Source organism: Cottoperca gobio, chromosome 14 (genome assembly GCF_900634415.1).
Source record: "Cottoperca gobio chromosome 14, fCotGob3.1, whole genome shotgun sequence".
NCBI lineage: Eukaryota > Metazoa > Chordata > Actinopteri > Perciformes > Bovichtidae > Cottoperca > Cottoperca gobio.
Genome location: NC_041368.1, coordinates 2,511,262 through 2,532,033, shown reverse-complemented (window position 1 = coordinate 2,532,033; position 20,772 = coordinate 2,511,262). Strand labels below are relative to the sequence as shown.

The 20,772-nt window shown below is 42.1% G+C and overlaps 1 protein-coding gene across 7 annotated transcripts in view; it reads right to left on the bottom strand.

Annotated features, from left to right (window-relative positions):
* Nucleotides 1-20,772, bottom strand: part of arhgap32b (Rho GTPase activating protein 32b) — a 112,477-nt gene that overhangs the window by 48,662 nt on the left and 43,043 nt on the right. For 5 of the 7 annotated variants that reach the window (XM_029447696.1, XM_029447695.1, XM_029447697.1 and 2 more), the window contains 2 exons: nucleotides 18,117-18,211; nucleotides 17,723-17,807 (listed from right to left, as the gene is read on the bottom strand). The exons of 1 other annotated variant lie outside the window; for it this stretch is intronic. In XM_029447696.1, the coding sequence (XP_029303556.1) occupies nucleotides 17,723-17,807; nucleotides 18,117-18,211 (180 nt within the window). Of the gene's footprint in view, nucleotides 1-4,100; nucleotides 4,504-17,722; nucleotides 17,808-18,116; nucleotides 18,212-20,772 lie in introns of those variants that run through there. One more of the 7 variants, XM_029447700.1, reaches the window with a different exon arrangement.

Sequence of the window (20,772 nt, the reverse complement as noted above, 5' to 3'; positions counted from 1 at the left end):
GAGCTAGAACGTAGAAGTGTGAAAGAATCTGTATGAGCCATTTTAATTGTACTCAGTCCCACTCGCCTACCAAGATGTGGTTGTCTGTCCTAACATGTGAAGTGGTGTGGCTATTTCAATGACGTAATCCAAGACGTTCTGGTTTGTAAAACTCGGTGGAACAGCAGATCCTAGAAGTAAACCGTACAGGTTCTTTAAAGTTCAGGTTAAGGGTCATCAAGGTCACACCTCTCTCCTGCCCATGCATCACAAAACTATATGCATGCATAGTTTAGAGCATTATGTCATGTGGTGTTTCTTTTCTACCCAGAACACCCCTCAGTATAGAGTAGAGCTGTATCTATTGAGCCTACAACACCAGAAGAAGACATTATGAAGATATGACATCACCTAGACAGGTGTGGTGAGGTCTTTGCACATATGCAAGTAGATCCAGGTTGTGGGGAGTGAGCCTCAGAAACAATGGTAATACTGTTCAATGCAACTGAAAGGGAACGTGTTGCTCTGGTTCAGCGCTCCTTAGGTTTCTACATGTTTAGTACATCTCAGTCTCAGTTTTTAGGTTCAATCTGCGTCTGACAAAAAAAAGACTTGTTCTGCTCTTCCAAAAGCAAGCATAACAACTAAGTGGAGGTATTTATGTGCTCCAAGGTTCATTGAACAGATATTGTCTAGGCAATGTCATGGTTCCAGAGAGGGGAGAAAAACAGATGGAGGTGTTTTTGTTCCCATTAAAGAAGGCTTCATTTAAAGACAGTTGTTAATGGAGGAGCACTACATCGAGCCTTCACTGAACAACAATGCCCTTTTCAGAGACACAAACTAGTATGACAGCAAATGACCTAATTACCTCTCTGTTGTTCAGCACTGAGCAAACCCACAAAGGTTTTTCTCTCAGTGCACAAGCAGAAGCCATTCTCTTGACAGAGCAGCCAACAGAAGCAATAAAAACAAACTTTAGAAGTTAGAGGCAGACATTTAAGCATTTCACTGGGTTTAAGGTTGGACCTATATTTTAGGATCACGGCTGTTGCAACTAACAAAGACACAAACTGGACAAAGCATTGTTGTTTTAATATAGAATGTAGAAAACCTTGAAGTTGTGCTGTAAGACAGTTTGATATGTTCATTATCTGGAACGTTTTTGCAATGATCAATTACACCGCTCCAGCTTCTGAATGAATTCATGAAGTTTCAGCATGGATATTAATATTGTGTGCTGATTAACTGACTTTATTTAATGTATATAGAAATGATCTTGCTGTTCAGTTGGATCAATGTGCTGCTGTCTCCTACTGAACAAGGACAACAACAGCAGCTGGACTGGAAAAAATCTTGAAGAGCTCTAAATACAATGAAAAAAACATTTTATAATTTCAATTAGAATTTGGCTTAACATATTTGATAGTGCCATTGGGGCCATTGCCCTGCATGGTAGTGAAGTATGAGGTCCACTCAGCCATCACAGCTACACCCGCTGGGACAAACATCCAACTGAATCGTACAAGCAGAATTCTGCAGATACATTTCACGCGTACACAGAAAAACACCAACATATGCATGTAGATCAGAACGAGGCAGATACCCACTGATAATTAACGTTCAACAGAGAGCACTGAATTCTTTTAACCCCTTACATCCAGCCCCCAGACACCCTCCACTCCAAAGCCCAGAGCTGAGCCCAGTAAAGAGTCCTCTATGTCAGCTGGTGCTGAGGCTGACGGCTGCTCTCTGACACACTCTGACTGTCACACAGCAACACCGCTCTGCAAACACCAGGCACAGTAAGACTAATTATAACACAATGTAAAGGAAACCATTTAGAAGGTTGGAAAGAAGAAACTAAAAGCCAAAGTGGATTACAATGTAATCAAGTCCATTTAAAAATACTCAGAGCAGAAGGAGACGAGGCTGCACAATATGTATCAACATACCACAAGCTGACACACACACACACACACACACACACATTCTGTGAGTGTTCTGTATTTCAGGCTCTGCATAGGTTGCAAACTGTAGATAGGAACATTTATTGAGTGCCTTTTTATTGGGCATAAACCTCGCACTCACGTGCATATTGTCAGGCAGTAAATAGACTGGACACGTGAATATAAACGCTTCAGGTTGCGGTTCCTCCCATGAGGCTGAAACACGAGCATGCATAGAGCCGGTGCAGACAGCTGCAAAGATTAAAATGAGAGTGTATGTGCTGTGTGAGACTGACGACTGAAAACACGTCTGATACACTTACGGTCTAGACTCAGAATTATTGTGGTTTTATTCAATCCAATATGGCAGCAGTGATCATTGCAGACACATCTGGCAGAGCGCAGCACTCTGCTGAGTGCACCTTTCTAGTTAGCTAATGTAAGCATGCTAGCATGCTAAACTAAATGGTAAACATAGTAAATATATAACATCTGGATGTGAATTATCTTGCCATGCTGGTATTATTATTGAGCTCAAAGCCCCACTGTGCTTCAGGATAGCCTCACAGCGCAGCCTCTTAGTCTGGTCTCTTCAGGGCTGGGCTCCCCTGCTATTATTAGTCTGCTACAGTGTAATCATAAAGATACTGTAGGTTTGCTCTGACGTTCAGTAATTGTCAGCCTTTTGCTCGATGAGGACAGAGTCATGGCCCCGTGGTGGAAAAAATTGTCAGTTTGTGTGATCAGTCTTTCCTACAACTGAACAAGACGAGGACCAAAGAGGTCAAACAGTTCACTGACGAGTCTCTGGATCATTAAATGGGAGCCTGTGACTGCAGTTCAGCTGCATCCTAGATGATAAGCTTACCTTTAATGCCAACACAGAAATGTCTTAAATTAGGCTGGTTTAAAAGTTATGCTAAGCTATGAATAATGAGTTAGTACCTAACACCTCTGAGTTGGGAGCAGGGTTTGAGTTATCAGTCAACACAGTGAAACTTATCCGTATGCTCTGAGACCTGACACAACTTCCAGTGAGCAACACATTTCTAAAGATTTGTGCATATAAAGAATTTCTCAGACAAACACTGTTTTCCACTGTATAGTCAGTTCCCTCAGCACATCCAGGACTCCACAATAATCCTTCAACATTACCACCAGAGGGTCACATGACATTCATTTGTCCCGGCTTTAAAGTGAAGTTCACACAGTGTACGTATGACCGAAGTACCAACATGTACAGCTCCACTCTTTTGAGAGATTTTGCAGGAAGACACTTGTTTGGACGTAGAAATATTTAGTTAACAGTCAAATTAAACATGGCCATTACTGAGTGGAGCATACATCTGCATAATAACTGTATAATAAACATTTGTAAAACTATTCTACAGTTACTTTCAGTAACATTATTTTAAGGAGTGTAAGACACTAAATACAAAGACTAGTGCCTGCTGGACAGTTTCACCATTTCAACAAGTGCTTCTACTTTTAGCCAGAAGTTTTCCAAATTACAACTTATGATGAGAACAAGTGTCAGATCCTGTGCACCCAGACTGATTGGTCTACCATCCTAGGCCTGTTTCCTGCCATGCATGGACCACAGTATCATTTCATTTCAATCCAACATGCACTGCACCAGCACACATTGTGCCCCTGGCCCCAGCCAAGCTCAACAGCAAAGGGGCATTAATCTTGTCAGTCCTGAGCATAACTATAAGCACCAGAATATTAAAGTAAGAATATGTTGTCTTTCACAAAATATATAACAATAGAAAGGCAAAAAAACTACCCCAAGAAATAGGACAGGCATTATAAAATTATAACTTTCTCCTCAAGTTGTGTATGGTGGTATTAGAAGAAGAAAAAATACACATCCATGGGTGGTCTGAGCTTTCTTATTGTTTACATCAGAGGAGCAGGAGAAATCCCATCCATGATGGTCATTTTGCAAAGAGAGACAGAGGAGAAGTTGCACTGTCCCTCTAACAAAGGCTTCTGCAGAGGAACAAAAGCTAAATCCAACAGCCATACTATGGACACAAGCACTTTTGATGAGTCCTGCAGGCACACAAGGGACAAGGGGAAAGCATTGCTCTGATAACTGCCGAGCAGCAGCAGACACATTTAAGAAAAGAACCAAATAGCAGAGTCAAAGTGACACTTTGTACTCACAGCACTACAAGTCTGGTGTTCACTCCTTGTTTGAATTCATACACTTTCCTTCCCTTCATGCCGTGCAGCTTCACGCCCCTCCTTGACACTCCAACACCTGTCCCCAGTCTCTATTTCTCTGTGCAAGTGTGTGTGAGAATGTACATCCCTTCTTGCAGTCCTGTTTCGCCAGCCCGGGACAAAGTTCCCCTCAGCAGGACGTAAATGTCCGCTCTCCACTTTCTTTCACATGCAGAGTAAGCTCTCCCAGTGTGGGATTCCGAGACAGAGGGTGGGGGTAACAGTTCCAGCAGCAGCAGTGGTGTTGGATGAGAGGAGGTGGTTATTTAGTGGAATCCTCAGCTTTCATCTCCTCCATTTTGCCCCGTCTCCCATCCCACCATTGTGATGCCCCATCCTCATTTTCTCACCTTCCTTTCTCTTTTTGGCTTCCTTTCCCCGATGGCTAGCAGCCAGCAGAACTTTAACACACAATTGTATTAGCAGCAGGATTCAATGGAAGGGAAAGTCCAGAAAAAAAAAAAAGAAAGGAAGAGAAAAAGCAATTTTCTTTCAGTCTCGTCCTTCTGCGATCTCACGGTCTGCTTTCTCTGTCCCTCCACCACATGCTATTCTCTCCCTTTTCCCTCCTCTCCCCTGCCTGACATGCTGGCTCACCCCTCCCCCTTCTCTCCTCCTCTTCCCCCTCTCTGGTTGGTACGTTCCCAGGACAAAGAGCAGGGATGGAGGGAGAGAGGGAGCAAAAAGAAGCCGATGAGAGGGAGAGGGCAGAAGGTAACAGAAAAGGGGAGGGGGCGCACTTACTTTCCTTCCACATGTGCAGTCCTCTCTGCTGTCCTATTGCACAGTGGCCTTTTACTCAAAGTACTCAACTGAGGTAATCTGCAATTATTGCAAGTAGATAATTAATAGAGAGTCAAAGGACATCTAGTCATTACACCTCAAAGAACAATTAATATATCAATAACTACTTCAACCCCGACAAAAACTCACACAATAAATAACCGGAGTGTGGTAGAGTGCTTACCACGCTTGCAAAGTAGAAATATAGTTACCAAAAATATAACCTTAGCCTCCCCTCTGCTAAACAACCAAATACCTCAAACAACAAAGCAAAGTGTAGGTGGAATCAGCTGGGATGACTTTATATGTGCTATCCACACACATGGTGTTTATTGCTGGAGGGGGGAATATGAACGCAAGCAAACAGCCGGCCTCACTGAGGACGACAAGTTGGAGCCAAGAGAGGCCACAAGGATACAGAGCTGCATGGGACCTGCAGCGATTACTAAAGCCCTCCCTGTGCAAAGTGTGCGTTTCTATGCGCAAGAAAAAGAGATCCAACACCAAAAGAATTAAAGATCAAACATCCACGTAGTTCAATTCAACTTCAGGTTTAAACTACTGCACATACTTTTATTGCTGCAACAGTCATTCCTGAAATCACTCAATGATCAAAAATGTTCCTCAAACCACACCTGCTACCAAACATGTACAGTGGAAGTGTGGCAATTTGTTAACAACTGAGCCAAAATATTCCCAGCATTCCTGAAAAACCAGTGTTCAAAATGAGCTGTGAGCCGTTCCTCTGTTATCGGTTAGATCTGGTTGGACTGGCTGCTGGAGCAGAGCATCAATTCATTCTCTACTACAAGTCTGCTTGATGCATATCAAATGATAATCCAATGATGACCCAGTTCATTCAGCTCAGGTTGTACTGATTTATCACACATCACATGTCGGGAGGTCAGATGTTTTCCAGGAAATGTAGCCAGAGCCGAAGTTTCAGCTTTGCATGAAAATAAAAACCCCTGAACCAATGATATTGTTTTATATAAAATGAAGATGCACCAGGAAAGATACCTGACCATGAATAACCTTCAGAGCACTAGAGATTACAATGGTATCTTTCCACATTAGCAGTTATTAGCAACACACAAGTAAGTTACTCGACATGTCTTCACTGCTGTCCTTACTGCCCTTACTGCTGTCCCTTACTGCTGTGTCCTTACTGCTGTCCTTACTGCTGTCCTTATTGCTGTCCCTTACTGCTGTGTCCTTACTGCTGTCCTTACTGCTGTCCTTATTGCTGTCCCTTACTGCTGTGTCCTTATTGCTGTCCCTTACTGCTGTGTCCTTACTGCTGTCCTTACTGCTGTGTCCTTACTGCTGTCCTTACTGCTGTCCTTATTGCTGTCCCTTACTGCTGTGTCCTTACTGCTGTCCTTACTGCTGTGTCCTTACTGCTGTCCTTACTGCTGTCCTTATTGCTGTCCCTTACTGCTGTGTCCTTATTGCTGTCCCTTACTGCTGTCCTTACTGCTGTCCTTACTGCTGTCCTTATTGCTGTCCCTTACTGCTGTCCTTATTGCTGTCCCTTACTGCTGTCCTTACTGCTGTCCTTACTGCTGTCCCTTACTGCTGTCCTTACTGCTGTCCTTACTGCTGTCCTTATTGCTGTCCCTTACTGCTGTCCTTACTGCTGTCCTTATTGCTGTCCCTTACTGCTGTCCTTACTGCTGTCCTTACTGCTGTCCCTTACTGCTGTCCTTATTGCTGTCCCTTACTGCTGTCCTTACTGCTGTCCTTACTGCTGTCCCTTACTGCTGTCCTTACTGCTGTCCTTACTGCTGTCCTTACTGCTGTCCCTTACTGCTGTCCTTACTGCTGTCCTTACTGCTGTCCCTTACTGCTGTCCTTACTGCTGTCCTTACTGCTGTCCCTTACTGCTGTCCTTATTGCTGTCCCTTACTGCTGTCCTTATTGCTGTCCCTTACTGCTGTCCTTATTGCTGTCCCTTACTGCTGTCCTTATTGCTGTCCCTTACTGCTGTCCTTATTGCTGTCCTTACTGCTGTCCTTACTGCTGTCCCTTACTGCTGTCCTTATTGCTGTCCCTTACTGCTGTCCTTACTGCTGTCCTTATTGCTGTCCCTTACTGCTGTCCTTACTGCTGTCCCTTACTGCTGTCCTTACTGCTGTCCTTATTGCTGTCCTTACTGCTGTCCTTATTGCTGTCCCTTACTGCTTTCCCTTACTGCTGTCCTTACTGCTGTCCTTACTGCTGTCCTTACTGCTTTCCCTTACTGCTGTCCTTCCTTACTGCTGTCCTTATTGCTGTCCCTTACTGCTGTCCTTACTGCTGTCCTTATTGCTGTCCTTATTGCTGTCCTTACTGCTGTCCTTACTGCTGTCCTTATTGCTGTCCCTTACTGCTTTCCCTTACTGCTGTCCTTACTGCTGTCCTTATTGCTGTCCCTTACTGCTGTCCTTACTGCTGTCCTTACTGCTGTCCTTATTGCTGTCCCTTACTGCTGTCCTTACTGCTGTCCTTATTGCTGTCCTTACTGCTGTCCTTATTGCTGTCCCTTACTGCTGTCCTTACTGCTTTCCCTTACTGCTGTCCTTACTGCTGTCCTTATTGCTGTCCCTTACTGCTTTCCCTTACTGCTGTCCCTTACTGCTTTCCCTTACTGCTGTCCTTACTGCTGTCCCTTACTGCTTTCCCTTACTGCTGTCCCTTACTGCTTTCCCTTACTGCTGTCCTTATTGCTGTCCTTACTGCTGTCCTTATTGCTGTCCCTTACTGCTTTCCCTTACTGCTGTCCTTACTGCTGTCCTTATTGCTGTCCCTTACTGCTGTCCTTACTGCTGTCCTTACTGCTGTCCTTATTGCTGTCCCTTACTGCTTTCCCTTACTGCTGTCCCTTACTGCTGTCCTTACTGCTGTCCCTTACTGCTTTCCCTTACTGCTGTCCCTTACTGCTGTCCCTTACTGCTTTCCCTTACTGCTGTCCTTACTGCTGTCCTTATTGCTGTCCCTTACTGCTTTCCCTTACTGCTGTCCCTTACTGCTTTCCCTTACTGCTGTCCTTACTGCTGTCCTTATTGCTGTCCCTTACTGCTGTCCTTACTGCTGTCCTTACTGCTGTCCCTTACTGCTGTCCCTTACTGCTGTCCTTACTGCTGTCCTTATTGCTGTCCCTTACTGCTTTCCCTTACTGCTGTCCTTACTGCTGTCCTTACTGCTGTCCTTATTGCTGTCCCTTACTGCTTTCCCTTACTGCTGTCCTTATTGCTGTCCCTTACTGCTGTCCTTATTGCTGTCCCTTACTGCTGTCCTTATTGCTGTCCCTTACTGCTGTCCTTATTGCTGTCCCTTACTGCTTTCCCTTACTGCTGTCCTTACTGCTGTCCCTTACTGCTGTCCCTTACTGCTGTCCTTATTGCTGTCCTTACTGCTGTCCCTTACTGCTGTCCTTATTGCTGTCCCTTACTGCTGTCCTTACTGCTGTCCTTACTGCTGTCCCTTACTGCTGTCCCTTACTGCTGTCCTTACTGCTGTCCTTATTGCTGTCCCTTACTGCTTTCCCTTACTGGTCCTTACTGCTGTCCTTACTGCTGTCCTTATTGCTGTCCCTTACTGCTTTCCCTTACTGCTGTCCTTATTGCTGTCCCTTACTGCTGTCCTTATTGCTGTCCCTTACTGCTGTCCTTATTGCTGTCCCTTACTGCTTTCCCTTACTGCTGTCCTTACTGCTGTCCCTTACTGCTGTCCCTTACTGCTGTCCCTTACTGCTGTCCTTTACTGCTGTCCTTACTGCCCTTACTGCCCTTACTGCTGTCCTTCAAGGTACCTCAACATTCTAGTTTTACAGAATGACTGGATTCAACAAACACCAAAAACATCTCGATGTCTAGAGGATATAGCAATTTTGTCTTTTCTATCCCAACTTTGTTTTCAGGATGCCAGAAAGGGGAAAGGAGTGAAGAAGTTACACCAGCAGCCAGCTCAACAGTTCAAATGTTCCCACATCCAGCCACTTCCCCGCTGGAGGCCCCCCAGGTCAGGTAGGAGATCAGAGGACGGTTTGTCAAGTGTGAAGGTGGAAAGGGAAATAAATCAGTCTAGTGGAGCTTCAAATGCCAAAACAAGAGAGAGTATAAGGGTCAGAGTTTAGGTCGCTGATGTTTCTTGCTGACTGGATGAATGTGAGTTTAGTGAAGGAGAACATGGAACAACTCTGGAAACACGTGTGTACATCTGTATACACAGAAAACAGTTTTCACATGTTGGTCTCTGGTGCACAGGAAGTGATGTGTTTTAGGGAGGGGGCAGAACTAATGCATGTTCTGACTGTTCTACATAAAGTTTGAACAGTTTGTTTATTTCACATGATAGAATTATGTATTTGTGTTTTTGTCCTCACTTCACTTTCCTCAGTGGTTTGAAGTGGGTCCGGCTTAGCTACAGAAATGTGATCAAGGATTACCCCCCTCTCCGGAAGTTTAACTTTGATAGTATTTTTTTGTGCAAGATTCTTTATCGCAACGTGCTTCTAAAAACTACTCCAATGAAAACGCCACTTTTTGCCATAAACAACCATGAGAGAAACAGAGAAAGAGAAAGGGTGTGTGTGTGTGTGTGCACGCTCTGGCTGGTCTTTTGTTTCCACTAACAAGGGCAGAATGAGTCCAAGCGTTACATCATCCTCTGCTCACAAGGAGTGGAGCGAGGTCCACAGAATGAACATGTGACAGAGGGGGTTTCACATCATATCTTTGCGGGCCATGGCTCTGAGTTTGTTTTGTCCAGACTAACCATGTGCATGAATAATTCTACAGTTAAAACTATTCCAATGTTGAATATTGTCAGGAATATATCTGGATCCTGCTGTGAGTCAACCCTGTGCCTTTAAAGGGCAGCCTGCCTGGGTGTGTGCTGCCTTCAGTGTAGTGAAGCAGTTGATGGATTGGATCCCACTGGGGGAGGGAATTCATCCCAATGCATCTCTCTTGGTCCTTTGTGAAGGGGGTGAGTGCGCAGGAGGAGCATATTGTGTCACGATGCTCAGCTAGCAGGGTGGACGCAAACAGGCAAGTGATGGAGGGATGGATGGATAGAACGGTGGATGGTAAGAGCACAGACAAAATGATGAGCAGCTCGCCCCCTCTCCCCCAGACGGTGTCTGTCACGTCAGAGTCTGAAGGAGATACATCAGCAGTACAGCAACACAGTGAGCAGGCAAAAAGAATGGCTGAGAGGGGCGTCAATCTTTATCACACGCATGACTGCATGCATACATGCAGCTCTCGTTCTCCCACACACTAAAATCACAGCCTTTTGTAAGTGCATGCACTGTTGTTGAGTTGAGGGGGCACTCCTTCACATCTGTTACACTCAGATTGATTGCAGTGATTACAGTTAGAGGCTGGATCTGTCTTTCTTCCACACACACACACATCTCTGAGAATCTGCAAGATTTGCGTAATGCAGTGTGTATGGTGGAAAAATAAAAAATGTTATTCATATTAATTTCTTTGGTGCATAATATTTCCTGCGTACACAGCCAGAGAGCTTTTGTGTCAAAGGGCTGTCTGGCTGTGATCTCAGTACAACAGTGAAGCCCGGACAATAATTGGCAGGAAAAATTTAAAATGGCGGCTCGAGTTTGGTTCATTTAGTCCGGACCAAAGAAAAAAATGATACATTGTTGCATTTTAGTTCTGGTCCAGTTATCCGTTCACACTGAATCTTTACAAACACACCAAGTGAAGCATCACAAAGTCATACAGACTAATAGGAAACACGTCATCCATGATCAGGGCCCATGTGGGGAAATAAAGTTCACTTTTAATGCTTCTGCTGTGTATATTTATGTTTCCCAATAACTTAGTCTAAGCATTATTAGACCGCATGCTATGAAACATATTAAAGAATGAATGACAGGATTGTACAAAAGACCTTTATTCAGGGTAAACACCTACGTTGATGTGCATGTGTTACCATGGTTACCTAATGATATGGCCTTATATAGATCAGCATAAGATCACTTCATTAACAGTTTTCCACTAGAAGATGGATTTATTAGTAGTTTAGCTTTTGAAATCAAGCTAACATCACGTATCCTGTGGTTGGTTCACCTGTTCAGCTGCTCTCAGTGCGGGGGTCTGGTCCTCACCAGGGTTCGATTGACAGCATTTAGCCCAGACCAAATTAACCACATTAACTGGACAAACAGACCTGGGTTTGTTCCGACCAAACCAAACAGGTTAGGTGTTAAAGTACCCAAACGTTAATCTGCCAAATATATTCTCAATAAATCTTCTAATGTATAAAACACAAAGATATTTAATTTACAACTGTTTGATTAATGCAACTATGGCTCTTTGATTAATCAAAGAGGTGAAGGTAATGTGGCCAACATATTCAGTCTTCAAACATCCTTACCAGACAAATCTTAATATAGAAATACTCTGCTTATAATTAAAACATTGTATGTCCAATAGTACATCTAGGTGTTCAACTGAGATTTAAGATGAGTACAGAGAAACTCTGCACATACAACATGACGCACAGTGAAGCCCAGACACCACAGTGTTAAAGTTCCCCTTTAACAATCTCTGAATAACTTCAGACACTGTTTATCATTATACACTGAACAGTAGTTGAGAACTGTGCCCTAGTTTTTGGACAACACCAATTTGTGTGGTTTTGAACTCTCCATTAATAGTAAAATGTGTAAGAACTTGAACCTCAGTGCGGTGTATATGCGTCAAGACAGGACAAAATGCTAGGTTGTAGATAAACCATATGGAGGAGCAAGACCGAGTGGCACAGTGGGATAGTAGTGTTGAAATCAATATAGTTGTTTTTCTGATGTCTGGCTGCATACTGTATCATGTAGTCACTGGCCTGCAGGGCTGAGGGGAACAGAGTGGAGGCTGGAGGCCATTCAACAGAGACATCAAGTGGAGCAGAGGCCGTGGACAGTGAAATGGCAGATTGTCTGGAGAATAACAGTAGATTCTGTATTTCTGCTGAAAAATAATCTTGTTAAAGGAAAAATAAGTGAGGTTTGAAGAAAGTGGCTATTTTATTAGAAACACATGGTTGTTAAGGCAAACAGCTATCTCCTTTCAACAACAAACGGTGCGTCTGCAGCGCAATATGAACCGCATGTGGACGGGGTCAACAAGTTCACTCACGTTCAATGTTACTTAAGTTGGACATTCTAGGATATTTTATATCTCTTTACTTTAGCCTTTTAATAGTGATATTTTATATCTCTTTACTTTAGCCTTTTAATAGTGATATTTTATATCTCTTTACTTTAGCCTTTTAATAGTGATATTTTATATCTCTTTACTTTAGCCTTTTAATAGTGATATTTTATATCTCTTTACTTTAGCCTTTTAATAGTGAGATTTTATATCTCTTTACTTTAGCCTTTTAATGGTGATATTTCATATATTTTTATCTTAGCCTTTTAATGGTGAATTATTACTGTGTAAAGGTAACTAGGATGTGTATTTTTGAAAAGCTTGAGATCAAATAGACTGTTTTACCACGGGAAAAAGAGGAAGTTTCTCTGATAAATGTGTTTACATGTTCTTTACACAATTAGTGGAAAAGTGAAAGATTAAAGAATATATTGGAGAAAAACTGGCTTTAACCGATAGGTTTCATAAAACTTAACAAACAGGGGTTTGTTTATGAAGCGGGCTTTAACCAAGATTCTGCCAAAAGAATGTGGACTCACGGAGACGTCTGTGCTTTATACGTTAAAAGGTCAACAAAGAGGTTGACGCTGTAAACGTAAATACAAGGGTCAATAAAGAGTTTGACAAAGACTACCAGGAATGGGTAGCAAAGGGAGTAAACCAGTTGAAGGGCCACAGGGGCCCATTGTTGATCTCATACTTTCAAAATATGACCCCTGATAGTTTAAAACATTTACAAGAATGGTGGGCCAATGTTATTTTATAACTATTTAAATTCTGCTATTTTTGTAATGGTACTTCAGACTCATTTACATCAACACTGTGATTATTGTACTGTAAATGCTCTTATTCTGTCTAATCTACTAATTGTTATGTTTTTGCTGTGAAGCACTTTGGGCTGCAATTCTTGTATGAAAGGTGCCATACAAATAAAGCTTATTATTATTATTATTATTCTAATGTCCATCTTAACGGTAACAATGTTTTGCACAGCTGTTCCATCTTATTGTAAATACCTTCCCTCTGGCACATTTTTATATAATACAGGGAATGATCCAGTAAACAAAGAAATGGACACATTAATAAACCATGCAGTCGAAAGTAGTTTTATGAGCAACAAAAAGACAAAATAAAAACAGTTCAATGCAACAGTGAAGTACAGAGCGGTGATCTCAGGATATAGGTTTACTAGTGGGCATCACCAAAAGCAGATGATTGAAGAGTGTGTCTGACAGCACAGCTTTCTCACCACTTCGTTTTGTTATTGTAAAAGGCTCTATCCAGCTGTGGAGGTGGAAAATAGATACTACAGGTTAGGGATGTCACAAGAACCGATACTTCGGTGTCAAGTCGATTCCAACATTCTTAAAACGCGACAGTACTGGTTTTACTACAGTACCGCAGGTACCGTAGCGCCCGGTAGTACCGTCAGGGCTCACGATATCCTTTCGTCCTGTGGATGATAGAAAATGTGTTTGGGCCGCAGTAAAGTCACTGTGATGCGTCCAGCAGACGCAGACTATTCTTTCCCTGATAATGTTTCATTGTGAACAACAAATCCGTGTTGAAATCTGCGGGAGAAAGCTCGTTAACATTAGCCGTTAGCTGCCGCATGATGGTGCGTTCAAGCTCTATTCAGTATTTTAAAAAATAATATTGGGCGAAAGAATATAGTAACGTTACCATGATGTGTTCAATGTAGTCTTGTAAAATTACGTTTTTGGTGAAAAACTTGAATAAGTACAGTTGCTTGAAGGAGATGTTATCACAGCAATATAAAATATATATTAGAGAGGAATTCATGACCTGTTTAACACAACACTACATTCTAACATAACAGTATGCAAACATACATGGGATCAAATGGGTTTAGAAAATCGTGGAATTTCACTGGTATCGACAACTACATTTCTGGTATCTCGTCATCCTACTACAGGCTCATCAGCTATTATCATTTTAATGCAAGAGGCTGAAATCCTTTTTGCCGATTATAAACTTGATATTGAAATGCACAGTTGCAGGGATAAGGCAAGGAGTTAGGACTGTCTCTAATGTAAAAAAAAAAAAAAAAAGTTATACTCCAGCTTTATATTTTGGAATCACGAAGTAATGTAAAGGTACAGCATCCCTCAAGTTGTTGGTGTGTACACTGCTGTCCAGACGTCCTTCTGCTCTCGCTGACACGTTAACAGAGTTCCGGAAGGTACCTTTTGTTTCAGTATTACAAGACTAAGAGCCTACCTCTGAGGTTGAAGTTAGGCACAACAGTACTTTTAGCAGAATGGTAATGACAATGCTAAATGCTGATGTTTAGCAGGTATAATGTACCCATCTTTGTTTAGCATGTTAGCATGCTAACATGTATTAATTAGGACCAAACATGTAGATGTAAAGTCAGAGAATCATCAGAGTCGGCAGTCTTCAGCCTCTGGGGACCATGCATATCTGTACAAAATGTCATAGCAATTGACCTAATAGGTGTAATAGATTTTTCAGCCTGGGCCAGAGCGGTGGCCTGACTGACTGACGTTGCCATGCGACATAAACCGTAAAGAAACAATGTGGAGCTTTTCCAAGTTGGTGAGTATTCATTAATCAGGAGATTTAATTTGATATAAAGGAGTTCAATAAGAGACCAGTAAGAACTGAGAATCCGATTCTACTGCCACAGAGGCATACAGCCCTAGTTCATGCAATACTGCCTCGCTGTTTCCCTTAAGTGACCTTGCATTACACTGTGTAGCAGTCACACCCCAGAAACACACAATACACAGTTTGTGTGACGCAAGTGTCTGTGCTGACTTATTCACGCTCAGTGAGTGCCCGTATGCCATTTGTAAACATTTTACCTAAAATAACATGGCTGCATTCACAGCAATCGAGAGCTGAACTCCTGTCTGATTCAGCAGCGTGCTCAAAGTCAGTAATATTTACCTTTGTCCACCAAAACCTGACCAGTTCATTCACAAGTCCAAGTTGATGTTTGTGCCAAATATGAAGGAATTCCTTCCAGGAGTCCCTCCTGAGGTTAAAATCTAATAAATGTACCTCTTTCTCACCAGCAATTCAGAAAATGTGCAACACTCGAGTCTGACTAAACAAAAATGACCCCCCTTTGCCATAAAAACCTGGCAAATATTAGCTGAAATACCAGTATCATAATAAGAAAACTGCCACAAGTGCTGCTCTGAATGCAGGCACCCTCCTCTATGGCCTTCTGTGTCTATGAGATCCTAATTTTTCCACAACAAAACCTCGCCTGACTCAAATTCTGCTTTGGCAAGGTTTCTTTATTATGGAAATGAAATGAAATGAAAAGAATATGTCTTCCAGCAGAAGGCCTAAAGCCAACCTGAGCAGCCCAAGTCCTAACCCTGCCTCAGTGCACCGCACACAGTCTGTGAGGCTCGGTGCAGAAAGCAGAACTCCTGGTGGACATTTAACACAAACATATTCCTAAACTTCACCAGGTTAACTGAGGTGACACGATTTTAAAGCGACAGCTATAACAGACAGTTGGCAGAACTACACATGGTATTTCAGCGAATATGTTCACGTGGCATTGCAGACACATCGGTCAAACAACCATCATGATTAACATAAAGAGTTGATTTGTGGAAACACTGAATTCTCAACTAAGGATCAATGTTTTCAATTATCAAAAATGTATTCGTGTTTATAGCAGGTCTGAATGATTTGGGCCAAATAAACAAAATACATTTGTGACCAATTCATTGACCAGACCAACATGTTTGGCTGAGGCAAGATTGCACGTACAATGTACGAATTGACACCGGGAACAATTACAGAATAATGAATCCCTTAACAACAAAGAAAATGTTCATTTTCGCTCAGGGTTCTGTTCACTCAAGAAAAGAGGCAGGAGCCGTGCTGAATACTAAAACCATAGAGCAGCAAAACAAAAAGCTGAGGCTGCTTGAAAGCAGTATGAACAGCCATGCTGCTGTGAGCCAGTATGACCAGCAAGCACACACAGCTGGGATAACAAAAAGGAGAAGCAATCTACTGACAATTGCTTTTAACTGAAGAGTTTCCTTCATGCATGCAGTGAATGAATAGATGGTTTCTGTGGTGTAACCTGAGCTCCATCAACAAATAACCTGCAGGTGTAGTACATACTGTCGGAGTAAGGTTTTTAGCAAACTCTACCTCCGTCCTCACGACAGCAAAGTGTGATACATGAAGCTGACTGCTGACCCCTACTGGCTTCTTAACGTAATGACAGTTGTCTGAGTGAGAAAGATGCAATCTTTATGATGAAATGCCGAAAATTCTGCTACATTTGGTGGCAAGCAGTGAAAGCTTAAAACCGCAGATTGAAAAGCACTAAACCATTTTTGCACACATTATGCAAATACAGAAGTCAACAGCACTGTGAATCCTAAAATCTATTTAGTCCAATGTTTCTTTTAATTCTGCTGTACTTTAGCATCCTGTTTCCCATAATACAACTCAGACCTACTTCTTTCATATGCCACACCTTCAGACTTTCTGTTAAAAACATTTAAGTCTCACTCCTAAGCCGTGATAGCCCCGATGATACCATCATGTTTTGTTTTACTTTCAAGATCTCCTCCCAGAGCCACAGAAGACATTATACAACTCTTTTAGATCAGCAAACTGAACTTCATGCTGTCCCTTTAATTGTTCTAATCCTCACAGATTCTAAATTGTAATGTTCACATTTAACTCTTTCATCAAACATATCCCATTATTTAATTACTAAACTTAATAAGCACAGACCAACTATAATATAACAGCCGAGTCAGAGTCTGTTATAAATCATATCTGTCAGAAAGGTATAAACTAGAAACACATTTTATCAACTTTCAAAACACTCAAATTGCTTTTATCCAAAAACATCTATGATGCAAAAAGGATCTGAGAGGCAATTGCACCAAAGAGCAGCTGGCATAGTGCGAATAAGATAAAGTCAGAGGGGGAACGTGTGGAAGTTCCCAATACTACACATGTGACTCCACAGACGGTCACTGACAGTAAAGGCCAGACATGTATTTTAATGGCATAATGTAATTTTAACAATGTTAATGAGAATCAAAAGAGGCCACAACGGCTACTTGTTTGATTTGCAGGTAGACAAGTAGTAGTTACACCTGCAAGTAACAGTCAGCTCCAACTGAGGAGGTGAAGCTAGACTGCATGAGGTCGTGCTGCGGGGGCATTCAAGAAGATATCAAACAAATGCAAATCATCAACCGTCTTCTTGATATCAACAGCAAAAAGGATGAATCTTGTTTGACATCAATTGGAAGAGACATGTGAGTCATACTTCTGTCTTTATGAACATCATCTTTCCATTTCTTACCCAACACTGCAGGGAAATAAGTAGAGAAAACACAAGTCTTTGAAAGAGCAGTTGACAGCTTCATGTACACCATGACTGACGTCCATGTTGCTGTAATGTATATAACCAGTTCCACTCAAAAGTTAACGCCACGCTGGTGACGCAAAAGCAATGCTCTCTTTGAGCGATCAGGCCAGCCCCAGGTTGCATTCTTCATTATGATGGGATATATGCGATAACGATTTCCAATAATGTGGTGAGGTAAATGAGAAGAAAAGCTTCAGGATATTTACCTGAATTGTGCCAAAGTCCACATTTTCGTAGTGGAAGTGAGCGCACTCTGCCAATTTTGGGAAGTGGCCCTTGGTGAAGCAAAGTCTGAAAACATAACACACACACAGAGTTTGGTTGGCAATCCATCCTCTGCTCATGATAACAGTGCAGAGTGTGTATGACTAGAACAAAAGCAGAGTGCAGTGCAAACAGAGGGAGTGAAAAGAGGAGGAAGACACAGAAATAGACTCAGGGAATAGAAGGAACTCAAACAGGAGACAAGCGATAAATAGAGATGAACAGAGGGAAGGAGGGATGTGAGAGAGGTGGAGGAGATAGGCAGAGGCAGGTGTGTGTGTGATCAAACTTACTTACAAGGTTTTTAAGGTTTCTATACACTACTATACTACTCACTTTTTGACATTCTTGACCTTCATGCTGGCCGTGCTGCTGCTGCATGAGCGCATGAGGGACTCCGTCCTCAGCTCAGGGATCTCTGCACTCCTTGCCTAAAATGCAAAAAAAAACAAAACACAAAACGTCAGCGATCCAGCTGGTGCGTAAAAATACATCTCTGCCACTGTTGTATTGCTGGAACAGCAGAAACATTCAAATAGCCAACAGGCTTTTAACTTCAAGTAGATTCAAGTCTGTTGGTTGTAAACACCGATTGCTCGATGTAAGATGAAATGCTTGGTCTTAAGAGAAAGTGCTTATGAACTGGATGATAACCTGAATATATGAGATGGTGAAGTGGTAGTCTAATCAGGAAGTGAATAGTTAATTTCATAACCAAGCTGTATGAAATTTAAATCGATGACAAAGCAGTGCAAGTTTGTTGACTAAAGTAAATCTCAAGGCCGAGTGCAGCACCAGGTTGCTTACTGTAGGTCAATACTAAAAGCAGTTTTAATTTATATAATAGTTTGTCTTCTCTTCCTGTAAAATGTTTCTGAGGACTCTTCTGGATCGTTTCCATAAACTCAATGTACCAATCAAGTGATTTGGTACAAGAGGTACCTGTCCATCATATAAAAACAGGAATACCTTCTTTGTATATATTTTGTCCCAATAATTCAGAATTTATAATGATCACCTCACATGATAACTTTACAATACATAATATTATATCCCTGGACTTCCTGGATCGTATTTCGTATTCACACCGAACACGCCACCAAAGCAGGTCGTGGCCTTTTGGTAACGCAGGGCTGGGTTTGTACAACTCCGTAGAGGACTTTTGGCAAATCAAATCTGAAGGATTCATTCAAATCCAGATCATAACTATACCCCACCCACATGCTCACTAAGAAATGTGTCTCATTACAGAGATCAAACACGCTCCAACTGCTGTTTCACTGCGTCTTTAAGGGGCATATTGATTTTCATCATAGTCAGAGTGCATCAAGAATGATATAATCTTTTCTTTCAATGACATGTTCTGACATTACACTGGCAGGTTGAATGAGAATCCATTAAACACTGCAGAAACGATTTGCAACAGTTTGTTTAAAAGGACAAATTGCTTAAACCTGCTCAACAGTTTATGTTGAGACATCACGCTGCTCAGATGTTAGTGTTTGGCCAAAATCTCCTCTGAAAAGGGAGTATTCCTTAACGAGGCCACGCACTGCAACGCAGGGTTATACATCGGAATGCAGTTGTAGTCTTTTTATGCTACACAAGAAAAACATTAGAAAACTAAACAGAACAAAAGCAGCAGTGGATTCATGTCGTGTATCTTTTTTTAATTGTGTCAGGAGGAATGTAAACAACAAAAACAATGGTGAATTCTGTGGGCAGATAATATGGCTGGCCTCTTTAACATTCAACACGTTTGACATCAGGGAACATTCTCCATCAGCTTTGACGTTTAGGCACCAAGCATCTTTGATGTAAACACAGAGTCCGCCTCCTCTCATCCCACCAGTCAAGGGACAGGTCTCTAACGATGTGAGCTCAACAGTCTCCGACGGTGCTGGGTTAATCCGATTCGTATTTCATCCATCTCATTTTCCTGCAACCGAACATCAACCAGGAGCAGCTAGGTGGTGGAATAGTCTTAGGTCCTAGCTGGGTGAGCTTAGCTACCATCTCGGCCATCCTCCCACTACTCCTGGTGCGGTCACTACGCCCTCGGTGGCTTTTGGACCGGCAGAACAATCTCAAGGCTTCCTTCTCCACTGTTGAGAGTGTATCTCTGTCATAGGCCATACATTTTCCAGTAATAAAAGGCAAAACACAACAATTAAAACAAAAATGAAGCCAAGTTCAATCAACCGACCTGATCACCGATCAGGGGTCTACTTCTCCGCCCCGGTCAACAATGAGTGTGAGTGTGTGTCTGTGGTCTCTCTCATTCTCCATTTAGAACCTGAATAATATGTGGAATAAGTATGTTGTTTAAAAAACACAAATCTCTGTGTGTTTGTCCAAGCTCTATTGCTCTCAGAGCGAATTAAAGAGCAGGCAGATGAGTAATGAAAACGTTTCAATTCAGAATCAATGAGTCATCTAATCAGCTCTTCTGATCGACCTTTAGAGACCAAACTATTTAGAACGGAAATCGGCTGAAAGCAATCGGCTTCACAGAAGTGCTGGCCAACTGAGGTGTGAATATGATAAAGTCAGAGCGGACCAGAGAAACTTTCCTGTATTCAGCGTGTGACTCCGCAGCCTGGCGGTCAATGACAGCAAAGGTGGTATGCAGATATGCACCTCTACACCACTTTTATCCAAGGTGTCACTTTAACTTCCCATATACTGTATAGTAACACTGCAACGACTAGTCGATTAGTAGAAACGGGTTCCAGTTTATCTTTTGATTGGATTTTCTGCCTTATTCGGTCTGAAGTTCTAAGTATTGGACTGTTGGTCAGGCAAAACAAGACATCTGGTCAATTGTGACGAGCATTTTTCATTTATTTCTGGCACTTTATAGACCAAAGGGATTCATCAATACATCCAAAAAATTATCAGCAAATTAAATAATGATGGAAATAATCACTAGTTATAGCCCCAATAAGTAAGCTTTAAACTATATGAAGCACTTAACTTGTCTACAAGGCTT